The following is a 27,211-nucleotide window of genomic DNA, read 5'->3' on the forward strand; positions in this document are numbered from 1 at the left end:
AAAAGGATAATTTTGAAATTGACCAAGTTTCTTTTAATATATGTAGTGTTGATATTATTTTGGAACATTTGTGTTCCTTGATAGCTTAGAAATTATAATTTAATCATAAAAAAACCTCCTGCTTTTCCAAAAGTTTGTCAATTTGTCAAAATGTATTTTCACTTATGGACAAATATACATTTTGTATTCTTGTACAATTCATAAAAATATTATTTGATTTTTCCCATAAATATATTATTGACTTAAGCGTTATAAGAAAATGAGTATTGCCTATTAAATGAACAACTATTGATTAAATAAATGAGCGGAGTATTTGTCGAAGGTCAATTTGAGGGTCATTTGGTAGAAAAAGTATATTTAATACAAAAACAATCTAAGATGATATTTTTCAAACTTCATATGCTATAAGTATACAGCCAAATTCTGATAGAAGAAACCTTTTTTTGCATTTGAAAAATAGAATTTTTCAGAATTTTCTTATACACTAATTATTTTGTAAAATCCCAATTTTTAGATAATTATGTAAATAAATTTTTTTGGAACGAGTGTTTGATTAGATCCTGTTTAACAAATTTGGACTCAATAGAGGGCTGTGAAAATTGGTTGTCCGAATTTATTGCCAATAAGAACAAAGGCTTCTACGAAAAGGGCATTATGAAATTAGATTCTTGTTGGCAACTATTTATTAAACAGAAGGGGACATATTTGGCTTAAATTAAATGATTGTAACTCTTCCTATGAAGCATTGAAATACGAAACTACTTTCCCCCAACTATTATATATAATAAACCTAATTATTTATTGTGCATATAATTTTTGGGTATAAGCCCTCCCAAATGATAAAAGCTGACAACGCCCCTAGTTGACACACAAACAATTTGGTTCAATTTGACCTATTTATGTACACATATACATAAGTATACACCATATTTTTAAGGAAAGGCCAAATAAAATCCATATCAACAAAAAACAAATAAAATTGTTTTTTTCCTTAGATAAAAAAATGCATTTGAAGTGACAAATCAATGCTCAATTTATATCAATTGACTTGTTTTTCATACATGATTATTTTTGCCAATGTTTGTGCATAGAATCCAAACAATTTCCTGATAGTTGAGTCATGGTGGGTTGGAGAAGAGGAAGAATGATGAGTAATGAGGGCTTTTGGGTGATATATGTATCTACTTACCTATAATTGCTCTCATGTATAGTAGGAAAAGCTGTCGTAGTATTAGGATGAATGTTTCATTTAGTTTATTGTTGTTTGCAGCTCAAAAATCATTTGACATATATATAAACTTTTTTTTTTTTTTTTTTTTTTTTTTTTGAAAGCAATAACGTCCAGTTTGATATTTATTTATTTTTTCCTCCGAGGGGTCAATCTGGCTCGGACCCAGAGGACAAGGCTGCACGCAAAAAATGAAAACAAGAAGGAAAAAGATTTTCCCCGCCTACTTAATTATAATATTAATGATTTTTTTTTACTAGAAATTATCCTAACTGATAAGATTCAAGTTGATTTAGTAGGGTTTTAATCCGTGATTTGTAAATGTGAGGAAGTTTTTGACTAAGACATCATTATTCATCATTTTAAAATATCATAATTGGATTAACCTGAAGAAGAGAGGCTATCTTACTCCTCCTTAGTTAGTGGTGCAAAAAACAAAAAAAAGAGTTCATTTATACATAAATTGAAGTCAAGATGGGTCCCTTCATGGTAGAGATCGTCTTTTGTCGTGTGACACGACGTGGACGTAAGCTTAAAAAAGGCATGAATAAGGCCGGACTTAGTAATATGCGAAATGATGGTCCAAGTACAACGTTTATACCAGCGGATGATACTGTTAAGATCACATTAGATCTATCTGAAAACGGTCCAGTCTTTAATGCTCTGGATGAAATGATGATGAAAATGCTTGAGGATGACGCGTCTGATAGAAAAAAACCTAAGAAATCAGGTGGAGGAGCTGGAGGAGGCGAGGCTAAAAAGGCCTTAAAAAGTCTTTTAAAGTCCGGCATTCCTGGAATTGAAAAAATGTTTGCTCCTGCTGGAAAGGGCAAAAAAGGAAGTGCTAAAGGCTTCCACAAAATGAATGAAGGCTCAAAAAAAAAGTTTATGAAAGCTATTTTTGGAGAAGATGGAACAGCCATTGAAACTGGCACAGCTGCAGCCCTTATCGCTGCTACTTGCTCCGGAGGAGATCCGGAAGTTGGTGATAAAATTGCTCAACTTCTAGTGCCAGAGCTCGGGGATAAAATAGATCCTGCAATGATGGCAGCCTTGATGGTTGCTTGCTCCATGATTAGTGCCGGTGCTGGAATGGAAGAGGTAAGAAAGACACTTTTTTTTATCCTTCATTTCCCACATTATTGCAGAAAAGTTTAAAACGTCCGTTGGACTGACAAAAAAAATAAAAAATGATAATAATAATGGCCTTTATTTATTTGATGTTATATATTTTTTTTTTCATAAAAAAATGGAAATATTTTTAAATATCTCATACAAAATTAATCAATTTAATGTTTTGACATAATTTCTTTAACCTTGGACGAAGAACAAAAAAAAAAAAAAAACAGCTGCTTACAGCTTATACTTAACTACTTAACTCCTTTTTAATATTAAAACACCCATATGACAAAATTTTGTGGTCAAAATGAAGTAAATATAGAAACATACATATAGTATAAAATTCATGATTTCAATTATTAAATATATACTGCCCCTCAACACAAAAGCAAGTTTGAATGATTTTTTTTTTGAAAATTAAGTGTGGATTACAATTATATTCTTTCACAAATTATTGTCAATTTAAATAAGCAAATTATTCCTATAAATCCATTGGAGCTCCTACAAATTGCGCACAGAGTAGTCAAAAAGAATCGTCAGAATGAAAGAACGGGGAATTGATAGATTTTATTTGAAAAGAGGCCATATTAGGTCCAAAATAAATCTATTAAGTCAAATAAAGGTTTTAAAGAATAGCTTAAATCATCCCACAAATGTGAGCACAAATCCTATAGTTAACTCAAATATTTAGATGAAACTTTGGCCTGTCTGTGCTATATGAAGGGGAAAAAATGAATGGGATTTTCTACTTTTCTTCAAGATTGTTTTTATGTTGACGCGCCTCATTTATACATTAATTAATTTAATTTTTCTTCTTCTTTGTAATCAAACATGTATATATCATTTAAAAAGCCAAACAATTAATTTAATGTGATAATTTTGTTGAGATTGGACTTTTGCTATTAATGTTTTTGTTTTTTTGACCACTTGTTTAAACATACTTTTCATTCTTTAGAACTGAAAACAGATTTGTTTTTATCGTCTTTTATAGTATACTCAATTAGATGAATGGCGGGTGATTCTCAAAAGTTATTCCACTTTTAAATTATTTTGGTCAGTTGAACATCACTCAAAAATTCTTTATATACCTATAGTTTAATATTTAATGAGGCATCAGCTTTGTTTACAAAACAATCGAGTGGTGTCAAAGTAATACGACTCCCTGAATGAATAACTCAAAATTGTAGTTGGAAACAAAGAAAAATAAGTTTTTAATTTATTTCTATGCACTTGCACTTCATATTTATTTTTGAATGTCTACGAAATACCTTAAGAATAATAAAACACAGTTTCTTTCAAAGATCTAAAGGACCTTGAAGTATAATGTTTCTATGCCATTAGGTTTTAAAAGCCATGAAGGCTGAGCTTTTGGATTCTGGGATGTCAGAGGAAGATATTTTCAGAAAGACACAACTTTTGATGCAGGCATTTGGCCGAGACGAATCAGGAAGTCTTGCTGAATATTCTTTGGTAGGAAAACAGAAGAACTCTGCTCTCAAAAAGATTGAATTATCACCAAAAGATTTTGCACAGGTAGATATGCATATTTGAATGCCTTATTAGCTACATGGGTATTTTACACTTATTATCTTTTTTCTTCTCAAGATTGTTCTCCTTCAAAGAACCATTGCAGCTAGTGGTGCAACTCCAGAAAATATTGCAAAAGTTATAATGATTGAAAATCAACTTTCTAAGAGGGGTGCTCAACACAGGCACATTGCAGATGCGTTAAAAAAATTGATAGATCCGAACAAAGGGAGAAAAGATACTATTGAAAAATTATCAAAAGCGATCACGGATGTCAAAATGAAAAAAGAGGATGTGCAGGCCTCAGTTCGCGTTATGCAAGCCCTCGAAATGGAAAATGAACCAACATGGAAAGAAGTTAAAAGCATGAAAGATATTCTTCAAGGTGCCTCTCCCAATTCACCTGAAGCCATTGAATTGAATTTGGCAAGAGCAACCAAAGCAGCTGGAATTAATCGTGGTGAATTCACTAAAATCCTAGTTGCTCAAAAAGCAATGTCTGTACTTGGCATTGACGCTAAACATCTGGCTCAAGTCATGAACATTGAAAAAGTTATAGCAGATAATGGTGTCCCAGCAGTTGAAATTGCAAGAGTTCTCAGCGATGGAGGTGTGCCTGTGGATGCACATAAAAAGCTTGCTGAAATTACAGCTGCTGGCTTAGAAAAAGATTTTTGCGCTGCTGATGTTGACTCCTTCGTCAATCTATATGACAACTTTAAACTAAAGTCAAATATTCCTGACGAAACAATTGAACACATTGATAAAACATTGATCCAAGTTCGCTGTTCTCTTGAAGATGTTGCTGATAATCTTATCTGTTCAATGAACGCTCGAGGTGAAAAGGAGCATGTAATTATTCGAAACTTGTGTGAAACTCTAAAAGATACAGGCGCTTCCGTACAAATTGTAGGAACTACCATGATGGGATCCCTTGGAAAAGCACTACCCAAGACAGAGCCAGAACTTATGAAGGACACCGGTCGCTCTTTGACCGAAGTCGGATACTGCAGTAATTACATGACCACCACTTAAAACCCCTTTTTCCAAATTTATCGACAAACCCATTCATTCTTTTTTTCTTCTACCATTTTTAGCTGAAGATGTAAATTCTACAATGACTGAGATTTTGTTAAATGTTTTGGATGAAAAACCAGAGATGAGAGAAGATGCAGTTCGAGCATGCGAAGTTGTGATGAAAGACAGTGGTCAATTCCCTGATCAAATCAGAAAGCACTTGGATGCCGTTTTGCCACCTGAAGAGAAGAAAATGGATCCTCGATTAGCAGAGGAGTTGGAGAGACTTAGAGCAGCGGAGGAAGCAAGAGAAGCCCGAGGAGAAGGCGGCCATGATGATAGCGGTAGTGAGATTGAATATGATGAGTCAAATAGGCCCATTCCAAAAAGTAAGAGTTGGTACAATTTTTTTTCGTTTCCCCTTCAAAAAATTGTACTAAAAGTATGGTTGTTTAAAAAAAAAAAAGTAGTCAAATTAAGTTCCTTCTAAAAATAAATTATGTCAAGTAAAATCCAAAATAAGTGACACAATCACAAATATATCTTCCTTAAATAGGCAATTGACATTTGCTTGAGGTTTTTTTTAAAAGATAAAAAGAGTTTGCTTAAAAAATAAACAAATACTTCTTTCTTTAATAACTAAATAGTTAATGGAACTCCCTTAGTCCTCAGTAAGCTGTTTATCTAAAATAGTTTTTATTATCATCCTACTTTTCTACACTTTTCTAATACCTATATTTATTTTTGCATTTTGTTCGTTTTCCCTCTAAATAGACAAATTTGAATTTGTTTTGTTTTACTTTTACTTAAAACAATTCCCTATTTTTCTTTTCTTTTTTTTTTGCTCGAAATCAAGAACAAATTTGCAGTCAATCAAAAGTGTTTCCAACCAGATATTTATTATTTAAGTTATAGAGCCCAAAAATATGGCAAAAGCTATGAAAGATCGAACTGGAAGTAGAGTGTCCTCTCGAAGAGGATCCAGTATTGGTACAACCCCACGGGGCTCCATATCTATTGGTGGAACAGAGCGGAGAGGATCGTTTTATTCAGATGATGTGTCAAAGAGAAACTCTGTTGCCATTGTCGTCGATGATCCGGACAACAAAATTAATATGGAAAAAGCTCTTAACGAAGTTTTTAACAACGGTAAGGCTAAAAGATATTATACTTAAAAGTTATTTATATGAATACAAGTATCGGTCCAAGTCTGATTTTTATCCCAATTCCGTATCAAGTGATTCCTTTTTTAATTTTTCACAATTACATGCTTCTCAAGACGTTGACCATTATATTTTATTAGCCTCAAACTGTCCAAATCAAATCGCCCAACAAAGAGCAATTTTTTGCTCTACCCCTTCAGGAAATTTTTGAAGTTTGGTATACAGTATGTCCAAAAATTGATTGTGGTATTAAAAATATCTGTTTTAAAGTTAAAAAAAATTTTTTTGGTCAGAAGACAATGAAATTTGGCTGATGCAATCATTAGGCAATATTGAACTTTTCTGATGCAATTATTTTCGATGATTGCATCATACATCTGTATAAAAGAGCTCAAAAACACCACAGGATGTTAGTTGAAATTCAATATCCCAAAGGGTGAGAGAGCACTCTTTGGGGACCAAGGTCAAGGCTGTTGGCATGATAGAAGGTGGATCAACCAGAAAGACGTTGCTCAATGGGTACAGATTCCTCTCAGGACCATTGCGAATTGGTGTAAGAAAAGGAAGGATGGACAAACCCCTGCAAATCAGAAGGGGAGAGGAAGGAAGAAAAAAATTAGCAAAGTTCCCAAACTTGTGATTTCAAAATCTCTGACCAAAAAGAGGCAATCCAGAAGGAAACTTGCAGCAAGATTGACTTCAATGGGCTATCCAATATCCAAGTCATCTGTCATCCTTTGGCATACAAACCTCGTCTGCACCCCAACCTTTCAGAAAACCAAAGGAAGGCCCGGATTCAATTCTGTCGTGAGTGGAAACACTGAACTGCAGACGACTGGAAATGCCTCCTCTTCAGGGATGAAATTCCATTTGGACTATTTCATGTCTCAAATCCACAAACAGATCGTGTTTGGGCAAGAGATAAGGGATATGTGGAACCCACTCCAATTTCCTCTGAAACTTCAGGTTTGGGCCATTATCAGCCACCAGGTAGTGTCAGATCTACACATGATTCCACGAAACTAATCTGAGATAGCCAAGTACTATGTAAAGAATATTCTCAGCAAGTCTCTGATGTCGGTTTTGTCTCGTACCAAAGAAACTGGACCTCCTTTGAAGATGAAAATGTTGTCTGTCACATCATGAGCCATTTTCCAGCAGGATGGTGCCCCTTCTCACCACTCCAAAAAGGCACAAAATTTGTGTTCAGATAACATAGATTCTTTTTGGGGCAAAGGTGCTTGGCCTGCCAACAGTCCTGATTTGTCTCCCATTGAAAATTTGCGAGCCTTTGTCCAGAGGGACCTCAATGAAAATGTGCCAGCAGCATCAGAAAATGAACTAAAAAAAAAAAAAAAACTGACAAAAGCTTGGGAAAAAATTTCTCCAGATACTTTGAAATAATCTGTATGAAGGGATACCAAAACGCATAATGCATGTATTAAGCTTAAAGGTCGTCATATTGGGAAGTAAATAAAGTTTTTCGCCAAAGAAAATCATTTGTTATGGTTATTTCATGATTTTTACTATCAATTTTTGGACATACTGTACCTATGAACTCCTAATATAAATGTTTTTCGCAGTAGAAATACTTATTTCCAAGATATAAAATCCTTTATTACTCCATTCAACAAAAAACTAAGTGTGCATAAACAAAGTATTTCTATGAAAATTAGAAAATATATTTTTGAAAAAAAGTTTGATTTTTACCTTGGTTGAATGCTTTTTGACCTTACTTATATTATATATTGTACATGAATGTTTATTTTAATCAAATTGTTTTGATACATAGCACATGTGCTGAAAAGTTCTCGGGCTTACACATAGATGGCACTATTTCTTAAATTCACCCCACTTTTAGTTAGTGCCAACTTTCAATGGACAGCTGTCAAAAATTTCACGAAAATCTGTTCCTAAGTTAGTGAGTTGTTGTGCTATGTGTGTTTTTTCTAAAACGATGCAGCAAAAACATTTTTGTTTTATAATCTTATAAAACTTCTTCAGTCTTATGGGGACCCGAGTCTACAAAGTATAAAAATTAGTAAATAACAGTAATCATAATTTAAAGATTTAGAGATATTTTGATTTGTATTAAATTTAAAATGGAGTCTATACAGTAGCTAAAAATCTAGACAACCACCAAATTTCATCAAATTGGAGGTGGGGGGTTGAAATCCTTTGGAGAATTTAATTTGTAATGACCCAATAAAATCATATATAAGCGTAATTTGACATCATCTACGGCTCATAAATCTAACACGATATTTTTTTAAATATTTCAATTGATTCAGATTGATCTTGTTCTTTAAATCTGCCTTTTTGTTCATCTTTAAATATACTATTAGAGTCTTGGACCGAGCTAAAATTTCCAGACCGAATCTTAACCCTAATGTACACATTCTTGGGGAGTTAAAAAAATTATGTGCATAGTTCTTCTATCTATGACCTATCTATAGAAGTACATGATTAACCTTGACGGCATCAACTTTCTCTTATTTTATATTTAAGTGATAAGTCATTATTTTTATTGCTTATAAGTAACATACGTTATATACCTAAATATATACACATGCATAATTCTTGTAATTAGTGTTGTGTCGGTCCTTATTTCAGAATTAAGACTGCAGTACAGTTCAGTCTCGGTCCTTTCCACTTCAGCCCTACATATCAGTCCTAAAACTGATAAAGTTCAGTATTTAATGACTTCACTCAACTGTATTTCTTATTTTTTTAAAACAATTCTACTACTGACAATCCAAAGAACTGAGGGTCTTAAAGACCGTTCCTAAGGACCGGTCTTAAGACTGGACTGGGCAGAATAATAAAGAAAAGACACAACATTACTTGCAACTGCTCCTGAGATGAGTAGATATGGGAAATTCGTTAAAATAGGATTAAATTTGACGAAGAGTATTGAATGGGGCATGAACGTTGTTGGCTTATATTCGATGCTATACAAAGGACAAACAGTCTTGGTGCAAAATACTACTATCCCCTAAATGATAATGTTATTTAATATAAAATATACGTATGTTACCCTTATAGGAAACATTTAAAAAAAATTATTTTACGTCCCCAAACTACAGACCGTAACACCACCCTGCTGATATTATTATTTTTTTAGTTTGATCATGCACTATTGCTACTAACTAATCTTATAACATTTATAATATAGAGTGTTGGATCGGTCTAAAAAAACTAAAAAGACCGCAGTATAATTTGTCCGGCCCTAATAAAATTTGGCAATCCTAGGACCGGCCTTTATTGGCCTTTTAGGTAACTAAAAGAGCTGAGATGCCGTAGTTATTAAATGCTTACTCTTTCAAGAGACCAGACAGCTGAAGTTCAATGTTATAGGAGTGTGGGTAGAACTTAATAATACTAAGACCTAAATTTGTTTGAGAAGAAAAAAAGTTTAGTTATTTCCTCACGTCTAGTGTTGTGTTAGTCTTAATTTATTTGGTCCAGTCCATTCCTAGGACCGTCCTTATCAGTCCTTGGAACCGTTCCTTGAGACTAAAGGACTCTAGGGAAAGAGATGTTAAGAGAGAAATAAACAATTCAATCTAAAAACAAGGAAGACTATGTTCCTAACACCGACCTATAATATCGTGCTATAGTTTTGACGTACTGGCCCTTAATCTTCTCTTTTCACAAGGGTGGAGACGGCCTGTTCAAACTGGCTGCGTGCCTGAAGGAACATGTAGCAGCTTCTAATTTTAAGGCAATCAGAATTGAGGACTACTAAATCATACCTTCCATGGCTTGAATGTCCACTCTTTGCCTAGAGTCCTTTACTTGAGACTGGTCCTTTGGACATTCAGCACAAGAATTGAAAAAAATAAAAATAAAAGTTGAGTGAAGGAATCAAGGACCTAACTTTATAAGCTTTAGGACTAATATGTAGTGCTGAACTGGAAGGGATATCATTTTTCAGTCCTAAATAAGGTCTTACACAGCACTAGTTCTAGCTAAACCAAGGCACCGGTCCTTATAACCATTGAATGGTAAAAAACATATGATTAATAAAAAAATAAAAGACAGAAAGGGGGGGGGGGAAAGACAGATTTGGCAATCAGTGTTAGGACAGATCTCTCACTAATAATAGGGTAACTCTTATTATGTACTTAAAAATCAATGTTTGTATTTTCATTTTCTCAACCTCTCAATAATACAAAAAATATTTAATAATATAATTGATCCTATAATAGGGTTTTTATATTGAAACTACAAAAACTACTAAAACAGTTTAGGTATGGCATAAAATGTATTTGCACTTACAGGCAAAGTTGATATTGTTACTTAATGTAATTGCAAAAAATTGAAGATATCAAATTTTTCAATAAAGAGTTAATCTTTCTTTCTCTTTCTTTTTAGAACTTTTTTGAGTATAAGAAATATACCCCAAGAAAAAAAATTACTTTTCTATCTTAAAAAAAAAAAAAATACAAAATGATTCCCTCAAGTAATTAAGATTTATAATTTCCACTATCCTACAAAAATGAAATAATTTTATATCAACATTCTATGATCATTATTTTATATATTGAATATGAAATTTCAAAAAACAATTATATTCTTTTTCTTGTAATAAATATTTTACTTATAATTTACTAGACAGAAATATATAAAGGTTATTGAAACTGAAAGGATTGAAACAATTGTGAAACAGGTAAACTCCTGTACTTCCGATGCTAAAATGTATAAACATTTATCCCTAAACACATATTAACACGATAATTCTTGCATGTCATACTTTTTTAATAATAGATACTATTTTCTGAAGTATGGCTCCTGGGCAACGTTATGAGTGAAAGGATACCATTAAATATATTTTATACTCAAAAATATATTGTGTTCAATTTTTTATAGTAAAAGAAACAAAATGAAAGTGTGAGTCAAGTAATAGTCAAAATGGATTTTTAAGGGCTGCTCTATTGAGTAACTTAAAGTAGGGTTGAATTTCAAACACTTTATTTCAAAATTGATTATTTCCTCTATTAACCGTACAAAAGCAAAGTAAAATTGCCATTTTGATTTACTACAATTTACCTCAACCCTTCCTTGTGTATGTTCTAACATTGATACATATTGTATACCTGTAAAAACATGATCATAGCAAATGTTTTAGTCACGTTCAACAGTTTCCATTATTTATTTATGAGTTTCTTTATCTTTTTATTGATAAGTACATACATCATGCTTAGAGATGGGAAAAGAGTAATAATCCCGGTAAGAGTAAATTTAAAAACATGTATATGTATCATCAGTGATGTAAATCCTGTGAGTTTTTTAACTTGTCCATTTTTTTGGAATTGGTAATGTAAGAATGGATTTTCTTTTTCTTAGCAGTTGCCATTATTATTTAATTCCTAAATATTGAACATCCGTTCCTAAATAGATTCAATTATATTCAAAACCTGATTAAAAAGTCGTCTATAATTCATTGAATCAAAACAGTTAGGGTTATAATAGAGAGGTTTTGTGATTTTAAAAGTGAATAATTTTTAAAGATGTTAAGTAATTTATGGTTTATGTGAGACTGAAGCTTTAAAATAAAATAGTGATACGCACTAGTTAGATTGATGAGGTACATGGTCGAATATATATCTTTTCCATCCCAGGATGTCGCTTTTATTTATTTTTCCGCCATCCCGTATCCAACTTTTTCTTCACTTTGCAGAGTTTGTCCTGTTAATTCATATAAAAGTGTGAATTCATGGAGGCTGCGTAGATAGTTATGAAATAACAGTCAACGCTCCAAGCGGATAAAAATCTAATAACAGACCACTACATTCTACAAATATTGATCTATTAGTCTTTGTTTAGATATTTTGTTTTAAAGCTATATGAGATGCTAAAAAGGAAAGAGGAGACAAGACAGTTGAAATAAAAAGTTAGCAAAAACTATTTAAACCATATTTTTTAGAGTATCATTGTGATTCAGATACTATGAACTAGGGTTTTAGTTAATAGTTTATGTTTCTGATTCATTCTAAAGAAAAATACAAAAGCCTGTCCAGAACGTTGAGTTCTATTAAATTAAATTAGATGAATCTTAGACGTGATATAACAATGAACTCCGAAAGATATGAAAAATTAGATATACATAATTTTAGACGAATCAAATTTAGAGATAAGATAAAACACTCTTGATACATATATCTCTTTCCCTTATGGTCTCTTTATATGAGACCACATACCATTCTAAAACCGACACTACCTTTGATCAATTTATAAACCTAATATCTTATTATTTTTGAATATTTTCAGAATCCAAAGACGAAGGTAAGTGCTTTCAAACATTTACTCTTAAAATAATTATTTATTTATTTACCATAATGACATCCTTATACACTTATAAAACGTACTCAACAAATTAACACTTTTGTACATGAGGGGGAGGGGGAATATTTAAAATGGTTTCTTTACTGATAATATATGTACGTACATTATGATTAAAACTTAATGTGTAATTGAACGTTTTTAAGGTTATCTAAGGGACGTTTTATTAGAAGAAAGAACCAAACTTAATACTCTAAAAGGTAAAGAACGTGAGGCCCAATTGGCCATAATTGAAGCCCTTGAGAGCTCATTCGTTTCAAAGGAAGGTCCTGAGGGTGGACCTGGCGTTGTGGGTAATCAAATAAGTGATATTCAAGAATCTCTTTTAAAATCCGAGATGGAAAAGATTTCCGAGCTGAGTGGGAAAGAAAGGGAGGATCAGATGGCAAAAGTTGAATCCCTTAAGCAGTCCCTCTCCTCGTCCAGTCCTGAACAAACACATAGTATTAATGAGGGTATTGTAATCGTAGCTTAGAGTTTGAGCTTGTTTACGTAGTTGCTGCTTCTATTGCTTTTTATAAACATGATATTATGGTGAATCCTCCTTCAAATTTGAGACAGCCTCGAGGGAAGAATTCAACATAGTATGATCATGTAATAGGCATTCATCTTAATTCAAAATTTACAGGTCCATCGTGGAAAGATAGACTTGCCTCACTTGCATCCGTTGATCCATCCGAGTTATCCATTGAAAATTCGCTAAAACTTGTTGATAAAGAGCTAGAAAAAATTGCACATCTTCCCGAGTCCAAAAAGGCTATAGCCATGAATGAATTACAACTATTAAAAAGAGGATTACTAACTGACATAATAAAGGACCCCGACCAGAGTAAAGACAAAATATTAAGACTCTTGGATAACAAACAGGGTAAATACAGCATATTTAAGTTTGATTCAATGTACATAAATAGAATTTTCGTTTCCAAATCACTTCATTCAACAACCTCTCTCACTATAAATATTTAGGGGGTTGCTACAAAGGAGATCCGACTCTCATAGTCGTAGTCAATATTCCTCCCGTATGTAAACTACGACTACAAGCTCTCATGATACGCAATGAAACTCTTTGTAGATTTAATATTGAAAGCATCACTCCAAATGAAATATTGGAGCTTTTAAATGCTACAGTCAAACGGCCTTATCATTCTGAAAAAGAAATTAATGTGATTAGTAATACGGTACAAAGTATAAAAACAGATCTTTTACTATATTGCACTGAGAGCTTTGAGTTCAATGCAGGTTACATGAAGTCACTTTTAAGTATTGATTGTCAAGGTATTCTAAAATGAAAATTGTCCAAAGTTTATGTTTTTTTTTTCATCTATAAAACGACAAATTACATTCTGGGATTTAAATGAATCCAAGGACAGAAAAGGGACTCTGAGTCAATCTTAAATGATTGATTGAGTTTTTTTTTTCTAACAAGAATTCATTTAAGTTCTTAGAAGTATATAAAATAAGAGCATTTAAACCATTCTGAGAAGAAGAAGACAAAGTGAGGGAAACCTCACTCTAAATACAATACTTAAAAACATATAATCTAAATCCATGTTTAACACATATAAAATAAATCTCTCTAAAAATGTAGTATTGTTAGCTAATATATAAAAAGCTTGTTTTTGATTGATTTGTATGTAGTTATCACTATTAATCCTTAAAAAAACCGAGTCAACGTACACAGTACGTCGATGTTAAAATAGATAGAATTTACATCCACATCACATGTTTGCATGTGTTTGAATAAAATATTATTTTTAATTTTTAGATATTCCTTTACTTAAGAAGGTACTGGAGCAAACCGGAAAAACGGATTCAAAAAGTGTAGAGTTAAATAAACTCTTAGATCAAGTAGCTAATAAAGATTCATCAAAAGGTACTTTAATCAGGGACGTCCGCAGGGGTGAACTGGAGGGGCAGTAGCCCCCCCCAATTAAAGAACTTTAATTTTATCTTTTTACTAGAAAATGTCATATTTTTTTTTTTTTTTCCAAACAAATAATATTTATAATTTCATTAAATTTTTCACATTTTTTTCCTAAAAATTTAATTTCCTGTGAACACCTCTGGAATTTGAAAATTTTTCCAAAAAATTAAATTTTTTGTGAAAATTTGTGGATTTTGATTTTTTGTAGAATAGCAATGGATTTTTGAATTTTTTTTTCCAAAAATTTTAAATTTAATTTTGTAAACTTTTATTTCAAAAAACAAAGCCCCCTCCTCCCCCAACAATATAATCCTGCAGACGCCCTTGACTTTGATTATAATTATTTTTTTTAAAAGTAATCATTTAACATATTCGTTAAGTAGCATATTTCAGCCTAAATCTATCATTTTTTTAAAACATAGCAGTCGCAATAAAAGAATCTCTGAGCACGTCTAAAATATCAAGCAAACAAACAGAAATGATTGAATCTTCTTTGATCTCGAATAAATTATTATCAGAGAAACAAAACGAAAGGATACAATCTGAGATTAATGAACTTGTTCAAAATTCAGGTCAAGGTTCCCTTATCTCAGAATCTGATCAATTACAATGTATTGTACAGAAAATTGCAAAAACAGCCTCAGGTATAAAACATAAAAAACCAAAAAAAATCACCCCCCCACAATACTACTTTTTTACCAAGAAAAAAAAAATTAGTAACAAATTTACTCTCCTATTTCAAGGTGACTCAGGTATAGACTCTATACAAGCCACTCAAATTTTGAATCTCCTTAATCAAGCAGTTACATCAGGTACCGCACACAACCCCATATTTTAATCATTTCTTTATATAATGATGTTTATTTATTTCCATTACTTTGTTGGCTCGGATCAGATGCTTCGACATCTTCAAAGCCTGAGCAGAATCTCATGGAGATTGAAAAAATATTAGGAAGTCAGAATGTTACAGGTAAAATTTTTATAGCTATGCATGCTGCTTCCCTTATGAAGAAACAAAGCTTTTCCCGCGCTTATTTATCAGTCTCTAAATTTGCATCCTATTTGCTTTTATTAGGTTTGAGCTCTAAAGTTAATCAGGGGCAGTTATCAAAGGTTTTGAACGCAGTTTCTGGTATGCATACAATGAATATTTTTTACAAATGCCAAAATTATATCTTTTGCTTTGCATGTATTTATGTAAGGTCCAGATATTAAAAGCACATTCACCTCCAGACAACAACATCAACAATCCAACCAAGGTACCGACTCTTTCTTTTTTCTTTCTCTTTTTTTCTCTCTTTTTTTAATCTTCAATACTTTCTTTATCTGTACTTTCTTACTTATCTATCACTTACTTCTATTATCTATTACATAATTTATATAGCAGTCACTGACGGATCCGCCTTACTTATCGGAAAAGGTAACAAACTCCTTACCAACTCAATCCTTGCATTACTACTCCCCATTTCTTTCTAAAGGACAAACGACAAATAATAAACAAGAAACAATACAGGATATTTTAAATTTACAACAATCAGGTACTATTCGTACTTAAATATATTTATTTAAAAAAACACCCAAACTACATATAGGAAATAATCTTTCATCTCAGTTGGAACTTATTCAGCAATTAACTAGTTTAGGTACTATTTTAAAAGAACCTTCCGAAGAAGTTGCCAATATTATTTATAGCAAAGGTAGATAGACTACTTAAATTTGCTGCAACTAAAAGCTATTTTGCCAACTATTTTCTTAGGACTCTCATCACTAAAGGACCCCGAGCAAGCTCAAGAAATAGTTAAAGGCATACTCTCTCAAAGAGGTTAGATTTATATATATATATACACATTTAGAATGAATTTTATAGGGGTTTCAGCTCTTGGCAGTAAACCAGACGAAGTCTTACAAATGGCTAAAATACTTTCTAACGAAGGTATGTTAATCTAGGAAATGACTAGTGTTAATAGTGACTACTTATTTAATCATTTAGCAGCCCAAACAGATAGGACTGGTAGTCTCTTAGCCCAGAAGGAAAAAGATACAAGCATGTTCTCCCAAATAGGTATTTCTAATACAAAAATATAGATTTTTTGCCCGAAAAATCAATAATTTAGTTCCAGATGATACAATTTTGAGTCAGGATATAGTTGAGGCTTTGGCCCAGTCGGGTAAACCGCAGTACCATTCATTTGTATTCAATATTGTTTATACTTTCTCTTAGGTGACTCTAACTTAAACGAGAAAAGTAGAATGATCCATAATTTCTTAGTACAAAAGGGTGTCACTCCGAATCAGTTAGATAAAGTAGAAGCTTCTATGTCTTTTACAGGTATAATTACAACAAATTATAACAAATGTTTAATCTTGAGCACTTTGAATCCTCTAGGAAATAATGACTCCTTGACATCCGATAAAAGTCAAAAGTTGGCTAATGTCCTATCACTTAAAGGTAAAAGTCCTAATGATGAAAAAAAGTGTTTATCCAAAAATTTCCCATTAAAATATATAGGTGATAGTTCTTTAGCTGAAATAGGAAATGTTTTGGAGAGTAGAAGGAAGGAAACTAGTGGAACTGAAAAAGGAGAGACGAATCAATTAGATTTGACTTTAGGGCTTATTAGCTCCATAGGTATAGGGTTGATTCATTTGTAGTTTATACTGTTTGATTTATCTAATAATAGTTCAAAATGATCCCCGGTCTCAACATTTAAATGTAAAAGAAGCCTTAAATTTAATGGTTTTGGCAGGTATCCGTCAAATATATATATTAATAATTATTGTTTATATGACCCTAAATTAATGTCAATTTGAAGGAGGCGAAACGGATCAAAGTTTAAAGGAGATTCGTCAACTTCATGACACATCTTCTGTTCCTTATCGCAATGGTAAATTTAACATGATTTCAGTTATAAAGTCTACATTCAATTTTTTTTTTCTTAAGAAAAATCTGTAATGGATTCTTTAAAGTTAGGACTTGATTCTAATGATGTAAATCAAGGTAAAGCTCCATTTTTTAAATAAACACTAGGATAACTTTTTAAAAGTTATCCTAGTTTTTCTTGGCTATGAAAATGTAAATACAATAAACTTAGAATTAATGTACTTTTACATTATTAATTTTCAATTTTTAATGAAGATGTAGCTAATTCATTCTTTAACGAGCCCACGAAGACTGCGTCTTCTCTAGGGACTCAATCCTATCTCCAGGGAGGAAAAAGAGGTATACATAAAAGTTAAGTCAATAAGACACACATGTATCTACATATATTTTGATTTTTGAAAGATGAGCCTTTACCAGTGACAGCATATCAGGATAATGCACGTGCAAGAAGAACCTTGCTTTTTCAGGGTAAAGTCATAAAACCGATCATCATAAAAACTATTCATAATAATAATCTTCGGTACATTAAATAGATACTCCATCCAGGAATACACTTCCAGATCATCAGAATCAGTCTTTGGATCTTGAATATACTGACTTTAGTGATGCCTCAAAAAGAGAAAATATGAGACAGTATATTCATGATGCTAAAGATAATATTCAAAGTGATCGACAACTGGCTGAGCAAAGGAGTTTGTATCAAGTAGATGGAGCAGACTCCAGTACCTCTAGAAGAATAGAGGTATCTGATTTAGAGTCTGAAATGAACTTGTATTATCAAAAAAGAATAATAGGTATGCCTCATTTTGAGTTTGTAGTAATTTCATTCATTTCTGAGGATCTTAGACCCAAAATTGACTTCATCACGAGTATTTGAGCCCTACTCACCAAGCATGGATAACGAATCCGGACATCTTTTTGAATTGAATAGTAGTCCAGCCTCTTACTCAAGGAGTCAATACTCAAATATCATGCTGGATGAAAGTGATAATCTTAGGAGTCAGAGAGACAGTAGTTCTCATTTGTTTAAGGGTAAATTTATAAAAAGCAATATATACAAACTATACCAAACTTCATATGAATTAATATATTAGATGAAATTAAAAATAGAGGCAGCTACAGAAAAGGGGTTGATTTGGAGGAATCAGCCACTCTAGACTATGGAGCCTCTGCGTCTGAGAGAAGTAATCTCAGAGCTTACATATCTGATTCAAACACGTCAAAAACTCGAGATGTGACATGCTATGACTATGAGCCTTTAAAGCATAGTGATACCAGAAATGATACTCACTCAAAGAGTAAATACTCAAATACCCTGCAAAGTGAAAAGGAAAGTGAATACCATAGGAGTCATACAGAAAGAAATACTCATTTGGGTAAATCTATTATTGAAATATGCAACAAATAGACACCAAACTTAATTCAAATTAATGTATTAGATGAAATTAAGAGTACAAGCAGTTCCACCAGAAGGGGGGTTGACCTGAACGACTCACCCGTTCTAGACTATGGATCCTCTTCTAATCAAAGAAGTAATTTAAGAACTTACATAGCTGATTTAGATACGCCACATCCTCGAGAAGTGGCAAGTTATGACTACGAGCCCTTGGAGGATAGAAGTGGTTATAATATGAGAGGAAGCAGTAGCAGCCTTAGGGATATATTAGAGGACTCAAATGCTAAAGGTATGATAATTATGACAAAAGACATTATATGTAACTGTATTCCTTAAACCAAAATAAGCCCAAGATAGGGAGTCCCTCACACGGAGGATCTTAGAAATTAAAAAGAAAAGAACCCGTAGCCCTTATTTAGAAATGGACAAATTGACCCAAAAAACATTGACACGACCAAAGCCCCTTATGGATACGAACTCCATTTTGTTTAACTCCATGTTTCGAAGAGCAAAGAGAAGAGGTATTGTTTGCATGGGTTTGATATGGGTGATAGGACCACCAAGACATAGCATGCATATAAATTCAATGTATATACAGATTTATCTTTCTTCCTCCTTGCTAGTTGTAATTGATGGTGTCTTAATTGACAATAACCTAGAATGTAAATAGATAGTTTATGAAATGATCGTTCTTTCTTTCCTGCACGCTTCCATGATGTTTTTTCTTAATTAAATATTTTCTTCCCTCATTCGTATTTAGCTTACTTTTTTGTTAAAGCTTCCAAATCATCCCTAATCATTGCTTCATAACCTTTTTATTGCATGAAAATATAAATACTATATATAAATGTATATACTTCCATACGCTATCAAAATTATTCATAAATCAATTCGTATTTTTGAAAGGTTCGCATTTATTTTAAGCCCTTCACTAGTAAGTTACTCCATTGTAGATAACCCTAATATTAATTCATGTATTTAATTTATTTTTTTGATGTTGATCTAGGTACTTACGTATGCAAAATTCCATGTATATAGTTGCCCATACATAAGCTAGGGAATGGAGAGCATAGAACCATTTCATTTTCATCAATTATATATTGTAAATTAACTGCTAAAACGAAAAACAAAATTAATTTTCTAAAAAAAAATAAAACATTCAACAGAATTGTGCGTCAACATAAAAGGAATATTCCATATATACATATCTTGGGTACAAGTTACAACTTGTATAAGTAAATGGTACAAGTCTCAATTTTTTCTTTTTAAAATGTATTATTCAATTACAAACTTGATCATTCTCATTAGTTTTCAACTATAGATTGATACTATCATTTCATTTTGATCTATTAAAATTATATGGCTATTATAAGTATTTATTCGGAATATAACTTTGGGATTTGGAACTATATAATGTGCCACAGAATATTAATATATGTTAGTAGTTTTGATAAAAATAGTCAAAAATTAGAACATTAATATGTGGATCATCAATAAAAAATTCAATTATTGCATAATCCTTATCCCAAGTATTGTAAATCCTTCTTTTAAAATTTTTCATCTCATTTTTTGGTTGTAACTTGTACAATTTCCATGGAAAAATAACCACTTTTACAAAATCGCAACTTGTACCCAGTATATGTATTAATATCCGCAGCGTACGCAGGATTATCTTCTTCTTTTTTGGGGGGGAGGGGGGTCTTGGTTTTTGGATTTGTTTTAGAAAAATTAAATTTTGTGCAAATAATTTCAAAAATTAGATTAAATTTTTTTGAATTTCCTTTCCAAAAAAACCACAGCTGTTCACAGAATAATTTCGAATACCTTTAGCTATTCACTGAAAATTAAATTTTTTGGAAAAAATTAATTTAAATTTCAAATATTTAATTTTTTTAGTAAAAATCACAAATTCCCTCATGTGGGGAGGATGCTACAACCTTCTGGCCAACTCCCTACGTACACCCCTAAATAAAAACATAGTTATCTTTTGATAACTCATTACGGGTTTTATATTTACCACATAATATAAATCTTATATAAAAAAATCTAAGCTATCACGTGGTAAAGGATTCCTCGCATTTACAGGGAGAGGATTCAAAAATTAGAATTATCTTCGAGATTGTCTAGCCTCAGTTTTAATTGTCTGACAATTTCGTACTTGGCGCTATTCGAAAGAACTTACAAAAAACTACAATTTAATGTTTGTGTAGCATTTATGTAGGGAGAAAATGGCTGCATTCTGGACGACAGACTTCTGGCCTTCATCCTCACATAACGTGAAGTCCCTGGACTTCGCTGTTTAGAACGTCCTGGAGGTAAGATGAACAAGACTTCTCACCTGAATGTCAATCTCCTGAAGCCCGTGATCACGGAAGAGTGGAAAAACTTATTCTCGGACTTCATCAAGGCTCTGCGCTGATGTGCGTGCCCGTATTGAAGTCATCATTCAGAATGGAGGGAGACATATTAAATAAAAAGTGTAGAAAATTGTTGAATTATCAACTATTACTTAAAAAGTTTGCCATAAAAAGGCCACACAATAAAAATATGGAGAAGTGAAAACGGGTATTAAATTTTTCTAATTTTTGAGTCCTCACTCTGTATAAACTTACAAAGCATGCCTGCTATTTTTAATTTTTCCAAATTAATGCCAAACATATTGGGCTTTTCTTCTTTCTTTATTTTGTTCTATTCATTAGTGTTATATGTTAACGAACTCCGTATTTATATCAAGTTCTCCCTGTTTCTCCTTACTTCTTTTTCTATAAATGATACTATATTGAATAACGGTTCTTTGATCTACTCATAAATGGTAGGTGCAGCGGATGACGAATCACATGGGGATGGACTCGAAGAGGATTGCGACTACCTTGATATTGGTTCGTTTGTAGTACATATTTATTCTATATTTTCAAAAAAATATACAAATATAGAATCAATCATCGAAAACATAGCTAACACATAAATCAACAAACTCATCCTAAAACAAATTTAAATATATATATATTCGCATAAATAACAATAAGTAGATAAATTTGTCTCGAAAATGCAAAATAACAATAACAAAACAGGTCGTTTATAGTCTAGAAATAATAATAATACAATTTTTCGTGTAATCATTAATCATTTTCAAAACTACGACTAAGTACTTTGTTTATTAGACCTTTAAATTCTCATTACAAAACAATTTTTTTTCTGTCTTATGACATTTTCTTATGTATTTATAAATAAGATACTTTACAGAACAAGGGTCTTTTGTTTCACAACTTTAAAATTGATTTAACAAAGTTCAAATTGTTGTGTATTCAGAAATAGAGCAAAGCGTGTATTTAGAAGTTCAAAATATTCATTTTTGTGAACAACATTTCATTAACTTTTTTAATGTTCCATATATTATATGTAGATCCCGAAACTGTAGATGAAGTGGTCTCTGCCTTTGAGCAGTCAGGACTCTCTGAAGCTGAAATTAAGAAGCTTATCGGCGTTTTTAAAATAGACGGTAGAGATACAATTGAAATGACAGTGAATTAACCTTTTTTATATATCAACTAAAAACATAGGTAAAATTCATCACATTGGTGGAGTTTCCAAATTCAGAACTTCAGAAAATATAAAAAATACAATTTTGGACACGGAGGATATGTTTGACAAAGCATTGGATAGTGTTGAGGCACAAAAGGCAGCCCTGAAGAAGGTCGGAGGTAAGGTTTTTGTTAAAGTATTTTATAATGTTTGGCTAATCCCAAATGATTGCCTTAAAACATTGAATATGCAAAGTTTCCTCTGAAACTCGGAAGTTGATGAAGAAAATTATGGACAAACAAAATGCTACTGCAGAAGTTACAAACAGGGTTGCAACTCTTTTGGCCAGCTCAGAACTTTGCTCAACAAAGGGAACAAATTATAAAAAACGAGATGAGATTGAACGGGTGGAATACACTCCTATTAAAGGTATACTAGGACTTAGATTAATATAGCCTTCCTCCTGGAATCTTTTCATTTCATTTTCAATTCTTTGAATACTAGATATCAATGTTCGACGTAGCACTCGACGATTCGATGTACCAGATATAGAAACAGAAGGTATGTTGTTAGAGCTAATCAGACTCAAAGGAAGGAGGTGGCATGATAGTTAAAATAACAATGAAACACAAAAAAATGCCCCTAAATTAAGTTCACCCATACACCAAGGGATCTGCAAGAATATATATATATATAGAATTTTTTTTTTTTTTTTTTTTTTTTTTTTTTTTAAGAATAGTTATGAATTTTTTAAATTTAATATTAAAAATTTCAAAGTTTTGAATTTTTTTTCGACGACTGTGAATTTTTGATTTTTTTTTTCTTACATCAAAAAATTAAATTTATTTTCATAAAATTTTAGAAATTACATTTTTATGAAAATAATTTGAAAAATTAAATTTAAAAAAAAAAAAATTACAAAAATTCAAAGCTATTCTCAAAAAATAAAATTTTTTGCAAAAAAAAAAAAAAAAATGACAGTCGTCGAAAAAAAATTCAAAACTTTGAAATTTTTAATATTAAATTTAAAAAAATTCACATATTTTCATAAAAAATTAATTTAAAAAAAAAATCAAAAATCCACAACGTTAAAAAAAAAGTTATAAAATCCATACTCTCAAACAGAAAAATAGAATAACTTCAAATAGAGAGGGGACTTTTGTTGAGACCAGGGAGAATAAAGCTCTAATTTGTCTCTTTAAAAATGCATTTATAACATGAGGCGCGACAAAAGATGAACTTAGCGCAGTAAATAGTTTTAGACTAATCAGATTTTAAGGTGACAATAGGTCATTCCATTAATATGTCTTTCAACTCTTTCCTTAGAGTTAAATATAGGTTGGATCAATATTTCTTCAGATAGCTGATGTTGAAACAATAGTATTACTATTAGAATATCATTTTGATTAAAACTACTGTGATAATATTATTGGACCTGTCTTTATCTTAACCGTATCTCACAACATCTCCTCAATAAAGAAACATAAAAAAAACACCTTAAATCAGTTAGGTGTAAGTCAATTCTTCCAACTATGATATTATTATTCAATAATTGTTCACATCTTAATTTGAATTCAAGCAATCAATATTAAGAATACTGATTAGAGGAAATGAAGAAGAAATATCGATTGCTAACAGCCAACTACTGTGTAGGTTGCTGTATTGGTGAGATAACGCCATATGGAATTACCTCAGACACTGCATTAGCCCTCTAAGATAGAAATATACAGTATATTTTGTTTTCAGCTGTTGATCATTCTTCTTCTTGTCTTCGAATCAATGTACTGAACGTTGATTGGTTGAATTAAAATTAGTTTCTTTTAAGCTGTGAACAATTAATTATCAATAATATTTCTATACTGCAAATAATTGGGTAACTACCTTCAGATTATGGGCCTTATTTCTGCTTCTTTTCAGAGGAAGGGATGTGTGATACAGCTAAGGTAACGATGTGAGCAATGCAATTGTTCATGTAGATGTTGTTCCAAGCACTATCCAAGATAAATAAAGATACTATGTTCAATATGGATAGCATCTTTTTTAAACTAGGCTTAAGTAATAAATAAACTTTTTAAGATCCGTAAAAAGTTCAGGGCCTTGGATCTTTTAAGCTAATACAATTTTACTGATACTGTATCCAAGTAGCTGGGATCCGGTTCAACGACCCGTTTTATCTTTCCTTGGAGTCTCTTTAGTTGTGACATATATTATATAAAATATAAAGTACCACATATGAGTATTATTTTAACCTTAGAAACATATCGACACCCTGCTTCCTTGGGAATTGGAGTCATTGGAACAGGAAATCAACATTTAGTTCGTCGCAACGTTCAACGCCGCGTTTCTCGCTACAGAGCCCTTGAGGAATCTCGTGAATCATCTATAGATGAAGATCGACGCATCACAGGATTAAGACGGGCTAAAGTTCCTTTAATGGTTTATTCCTGTGGTGGCTTTACTCGATGCTACAGAATCGCTCGTTTTCATACAGTAGATGGACCACCTATAGGGCTAAAATATCGTGAGAATCCAACAAGTGGCCTTTGAGAAGGGGAAGTCACAGAATCATTGCCATTGTCCCAACGAGAATAACAGCACCTAACATTATTTTTTTATACTGTGCATTGTGATCAAATATTGTCTCTACATATTATAGTAATGTTCTCTTATACTGCAATCGTCATTTAAAAAAGAAAAAATTTTCTACTCTTTTTTTGTGTGTGTGAAAATAAACACTCTACAAAATTTGTGTCTATTTCAAAATTTGCTCACAAGTTTGATTACTCATACAACTATGTTACTTAAGTAGATACAACGAAGCAAATATATTTTTTCATTCTCTGTGTCAAAAACTTAGTTAGCCAAAAAAAACAGACGTTTATTGGTGTTTTCTTTTAAAGTTATAACTTAACACTTTTTGTACTTGCATAGTCAACGGGTCATTTATGTTTGTATGATAATATGTCATTTGTCACTATATTTTTCAGGAAAAAAAAAGGTGGACATTGTTAACATTTATACACATATACTAATATAAGGATTTTTTACCAATGAGTAGAGCCAAGAAAATAATATATATTCTATAAATTAAATTTAGTTCACTATATCAAATTCATTTTTTTAATTCTAAACTTTTTGTCGTATAAAATTAAATTATGTCATCAAATAAACAAACAAAAAAACACTTAAGTAAGATATAAAAATTTTCTTACAATTATCGTCAATTTCTATAACAAATTATAATATTAACCCTTTGGGTGTGTTGCAAATTGCATCATTCCAAGTAGCCAAAATTGATCATCATAATTGACAAATGGGAAATTGAAATAAATAATTTAAAACGGCTATATCAGGGCAAATATAAGTCTTTGAAATCAAATAAAAGCTCTAAACTATAGCTGAAAGTCTTGAGTATCTTAATTCATACCAATAGTCTGAATACAAAGCCTATAATTGATACAAATATGTCAATGAAATATTGGGCTGTAAGTATATTTGAAGTTTTAAAAATATGTTGTTTTTCTTATTTTCCTTAATTTTGGTCAGGATTGTTTTTATGTTTACGCAGGTCATATAAACTACAACTCAGCCGTACAAAATTTGCTCATGTTTTTAAATATGTTATGATTTGTATAAATTGTTGCATATCTACGCAAATGTTTCTTATTCTGAATTAAGTATTTTGTTTTTTGAAACAGTTTGAAAGGAGACATTTCAGATGTCTCATAAATTTTATTACATCAGTTACATGGATTTTAGGGATGTGTGAATTGACTTTTAGTCTCGGGACTGGGCCGTGATTTTGACAGTTATATAACTCGTAGCTCTTCCAAAAATTAGCTTTTCCATCACTTACTATTTACGGCTGTGCACAAAGCTGTAAAACTATAAAGAACCAAGTTATATATAGAGGGTACAATAATTTGTTCAACCCTTCACTAGTTAAAAACAAAACAAAAACGGAATCAACTCACGAATTTGTTGTCTCAAATATTTTGAAAAGACACAGAGCTCTCATTTGAATCCGAGCCGGGAAAGAGAACATAACGATTGCTCGAACTCTGGGACTAGGTGAGACGGTTGTTTGCAAGATTAAGTGGAAATTGGAGTCCTCTGAAGGTGATTTCGAGACAACATAAACAGGTTAGCTCCACAGACCATATCATGTCTCCACATGTGTTCCACCAAAGCCTCAGGGTCAACACTTAGTCCTAATTGGAAGTTCTAAAGACCAAGGTGAAGCCCGGGATCGACATGATTACCAATGAGATGCCTTACATGTGGCAACAGGACTCATATTCCTGCGAACACTTGGAAAAATGTCTCTAATGGCTGCGAGTAAATTTTTGACGAATTCATCACGCCGGACTTTTGGCTCGCTGGATACGTTGGACTTTTTTTGTGAGTGGGGCGCGCTCGATTGAATATCCAAACGAACCTCTTGCAACACCAAAGACGAACTTTTAAGTCGTATCAAGGAGGAATTCCAGGATCTACCAAAGGATCAATTGTCAAATGGCTGCTCGCACTTTCGGCTTCGTATCGAGATTGTAATTGAGGCTGGAGGGAATTTTATTAAATAAAATGAATCAGAATCCATCAAACTTTTGAGTATGGGTTTATCTTTTTAATTTGATGACTGATTGGAGATAAAATTGTGTTAAGAAAATCCTTTTTGCAACACAGCTATTTTGGCAAGCTGTATACGAGACTATACCTTATTTTACAAAAAAAAAAAATGGATTTTCACTCTATTTCTTCACTTTTTTTAAAGTTTATTTTTATGTTATCACAGACTCAAAAATTCTTGAATTCTTATTCACCTGATTTTTGTTGTTTTTAAAGAACAAAGTCACTCTGTGAGGAGCTTATCCCTCAGTTAGATGACCGTAGATAATGCATTTTGAATACCTACATATGTACATACATACATATGTCATTCATGCAACTGTGAAGGAGAAGGAGTGACCTAACTTTGTAAGGATTTATTGCCCCCAGTTAATGCAATTCCTTTAGTAATGAAAAATGTATTTTTTATTTATTATATAGGAAAATATTAAACTGGGATATTAAGAAATTAAATATGAGA

General features: G+C 31.9%; 1 protein-coding gene across 1 annotated transcript; it reads left to right on the forward strand.

Annotated features, from left to right (window-relative positions):
- Positions 1 to 1,488: 1,488 nt before the first annotated feature.
- Positions 1,489 to 25,311, forward strand: LOC121124624 (uncharacterized). Its single transcript, XM_071891254.1, has 40 exons — positions 1,489 to 2,329; positions 3,689 to 3,880; positions 3,953 to 4,886; positions 4,972 to 5,280; positions 5,801 to 6,040; positions 12,328 to 12,342; positions 12,546 to 12,854; positions 13,028 to 13,267; positions 13,366 to 13,674; positions 14,165 to 14,272; positions 15,067 to 15,135; positions 15,219 to 15,293; positions 15,399 to 15,455; positions 15,526 to 15,582; positions 15,708 to 15,743; positions 15,802 to 15,861; positions 15,916 to 16,020; positions 16,080 to 16,145; positions 16,191 to 16,256; positions 16,314 to 16,385; positions 16,438 to 16,491; positions 16,545 to 16,652; positions 16,710 to 16,772; positions 16,833 to 16,952; positions 17,005 to 17,070; positions 17,137 to 17,208; positions 17,265 to 17,321; positions 17,460 to 17,543; positions 17,607 to 17,672; positions 17,738 to 17,998; positions 18,051 to 18,236; positions 18,299 to 18,580; positions 18,644 to 18,889; positions 18,948 to 19,121; positions 21,417 to 21,479; positions 22,004 to 22,099; positions 22,161 to 22,301; positions 22,378 to 22,551; positions 22,627 to 22,683; positions 24,377 to 25,311. Exons 1-40 carry the CDS (start codon positions 1,703 to 1,705, stop codon positions 24,667 to 24,669), a joined length of 6,609 nt encoding a protein of 2,202 aa, XP_071747355.1. The 5' UTR covers positions 1,489 to 1,702; the 3' UTR covers positions 24,670 to 25,311.
- The last annotated feature ends 1,900 nt before the right edge of the window (positions 25,312 to 27,211 follow it).

This window comes from Lepeophtheirus salmonis, chromosome 9, assembly GCF_016086655.4.
Source record: "Lepeophtheirus salmonis chromosome 9, UVic_Lsal_1.4, whole genome shotgun sequence".
NCBI lineage: Eukaryota > Metazoa > Arthropoda > Copepoda > Siphonostomatoida > Caligidae > Lepeophtheirus > Lepeophtheirus salmonis.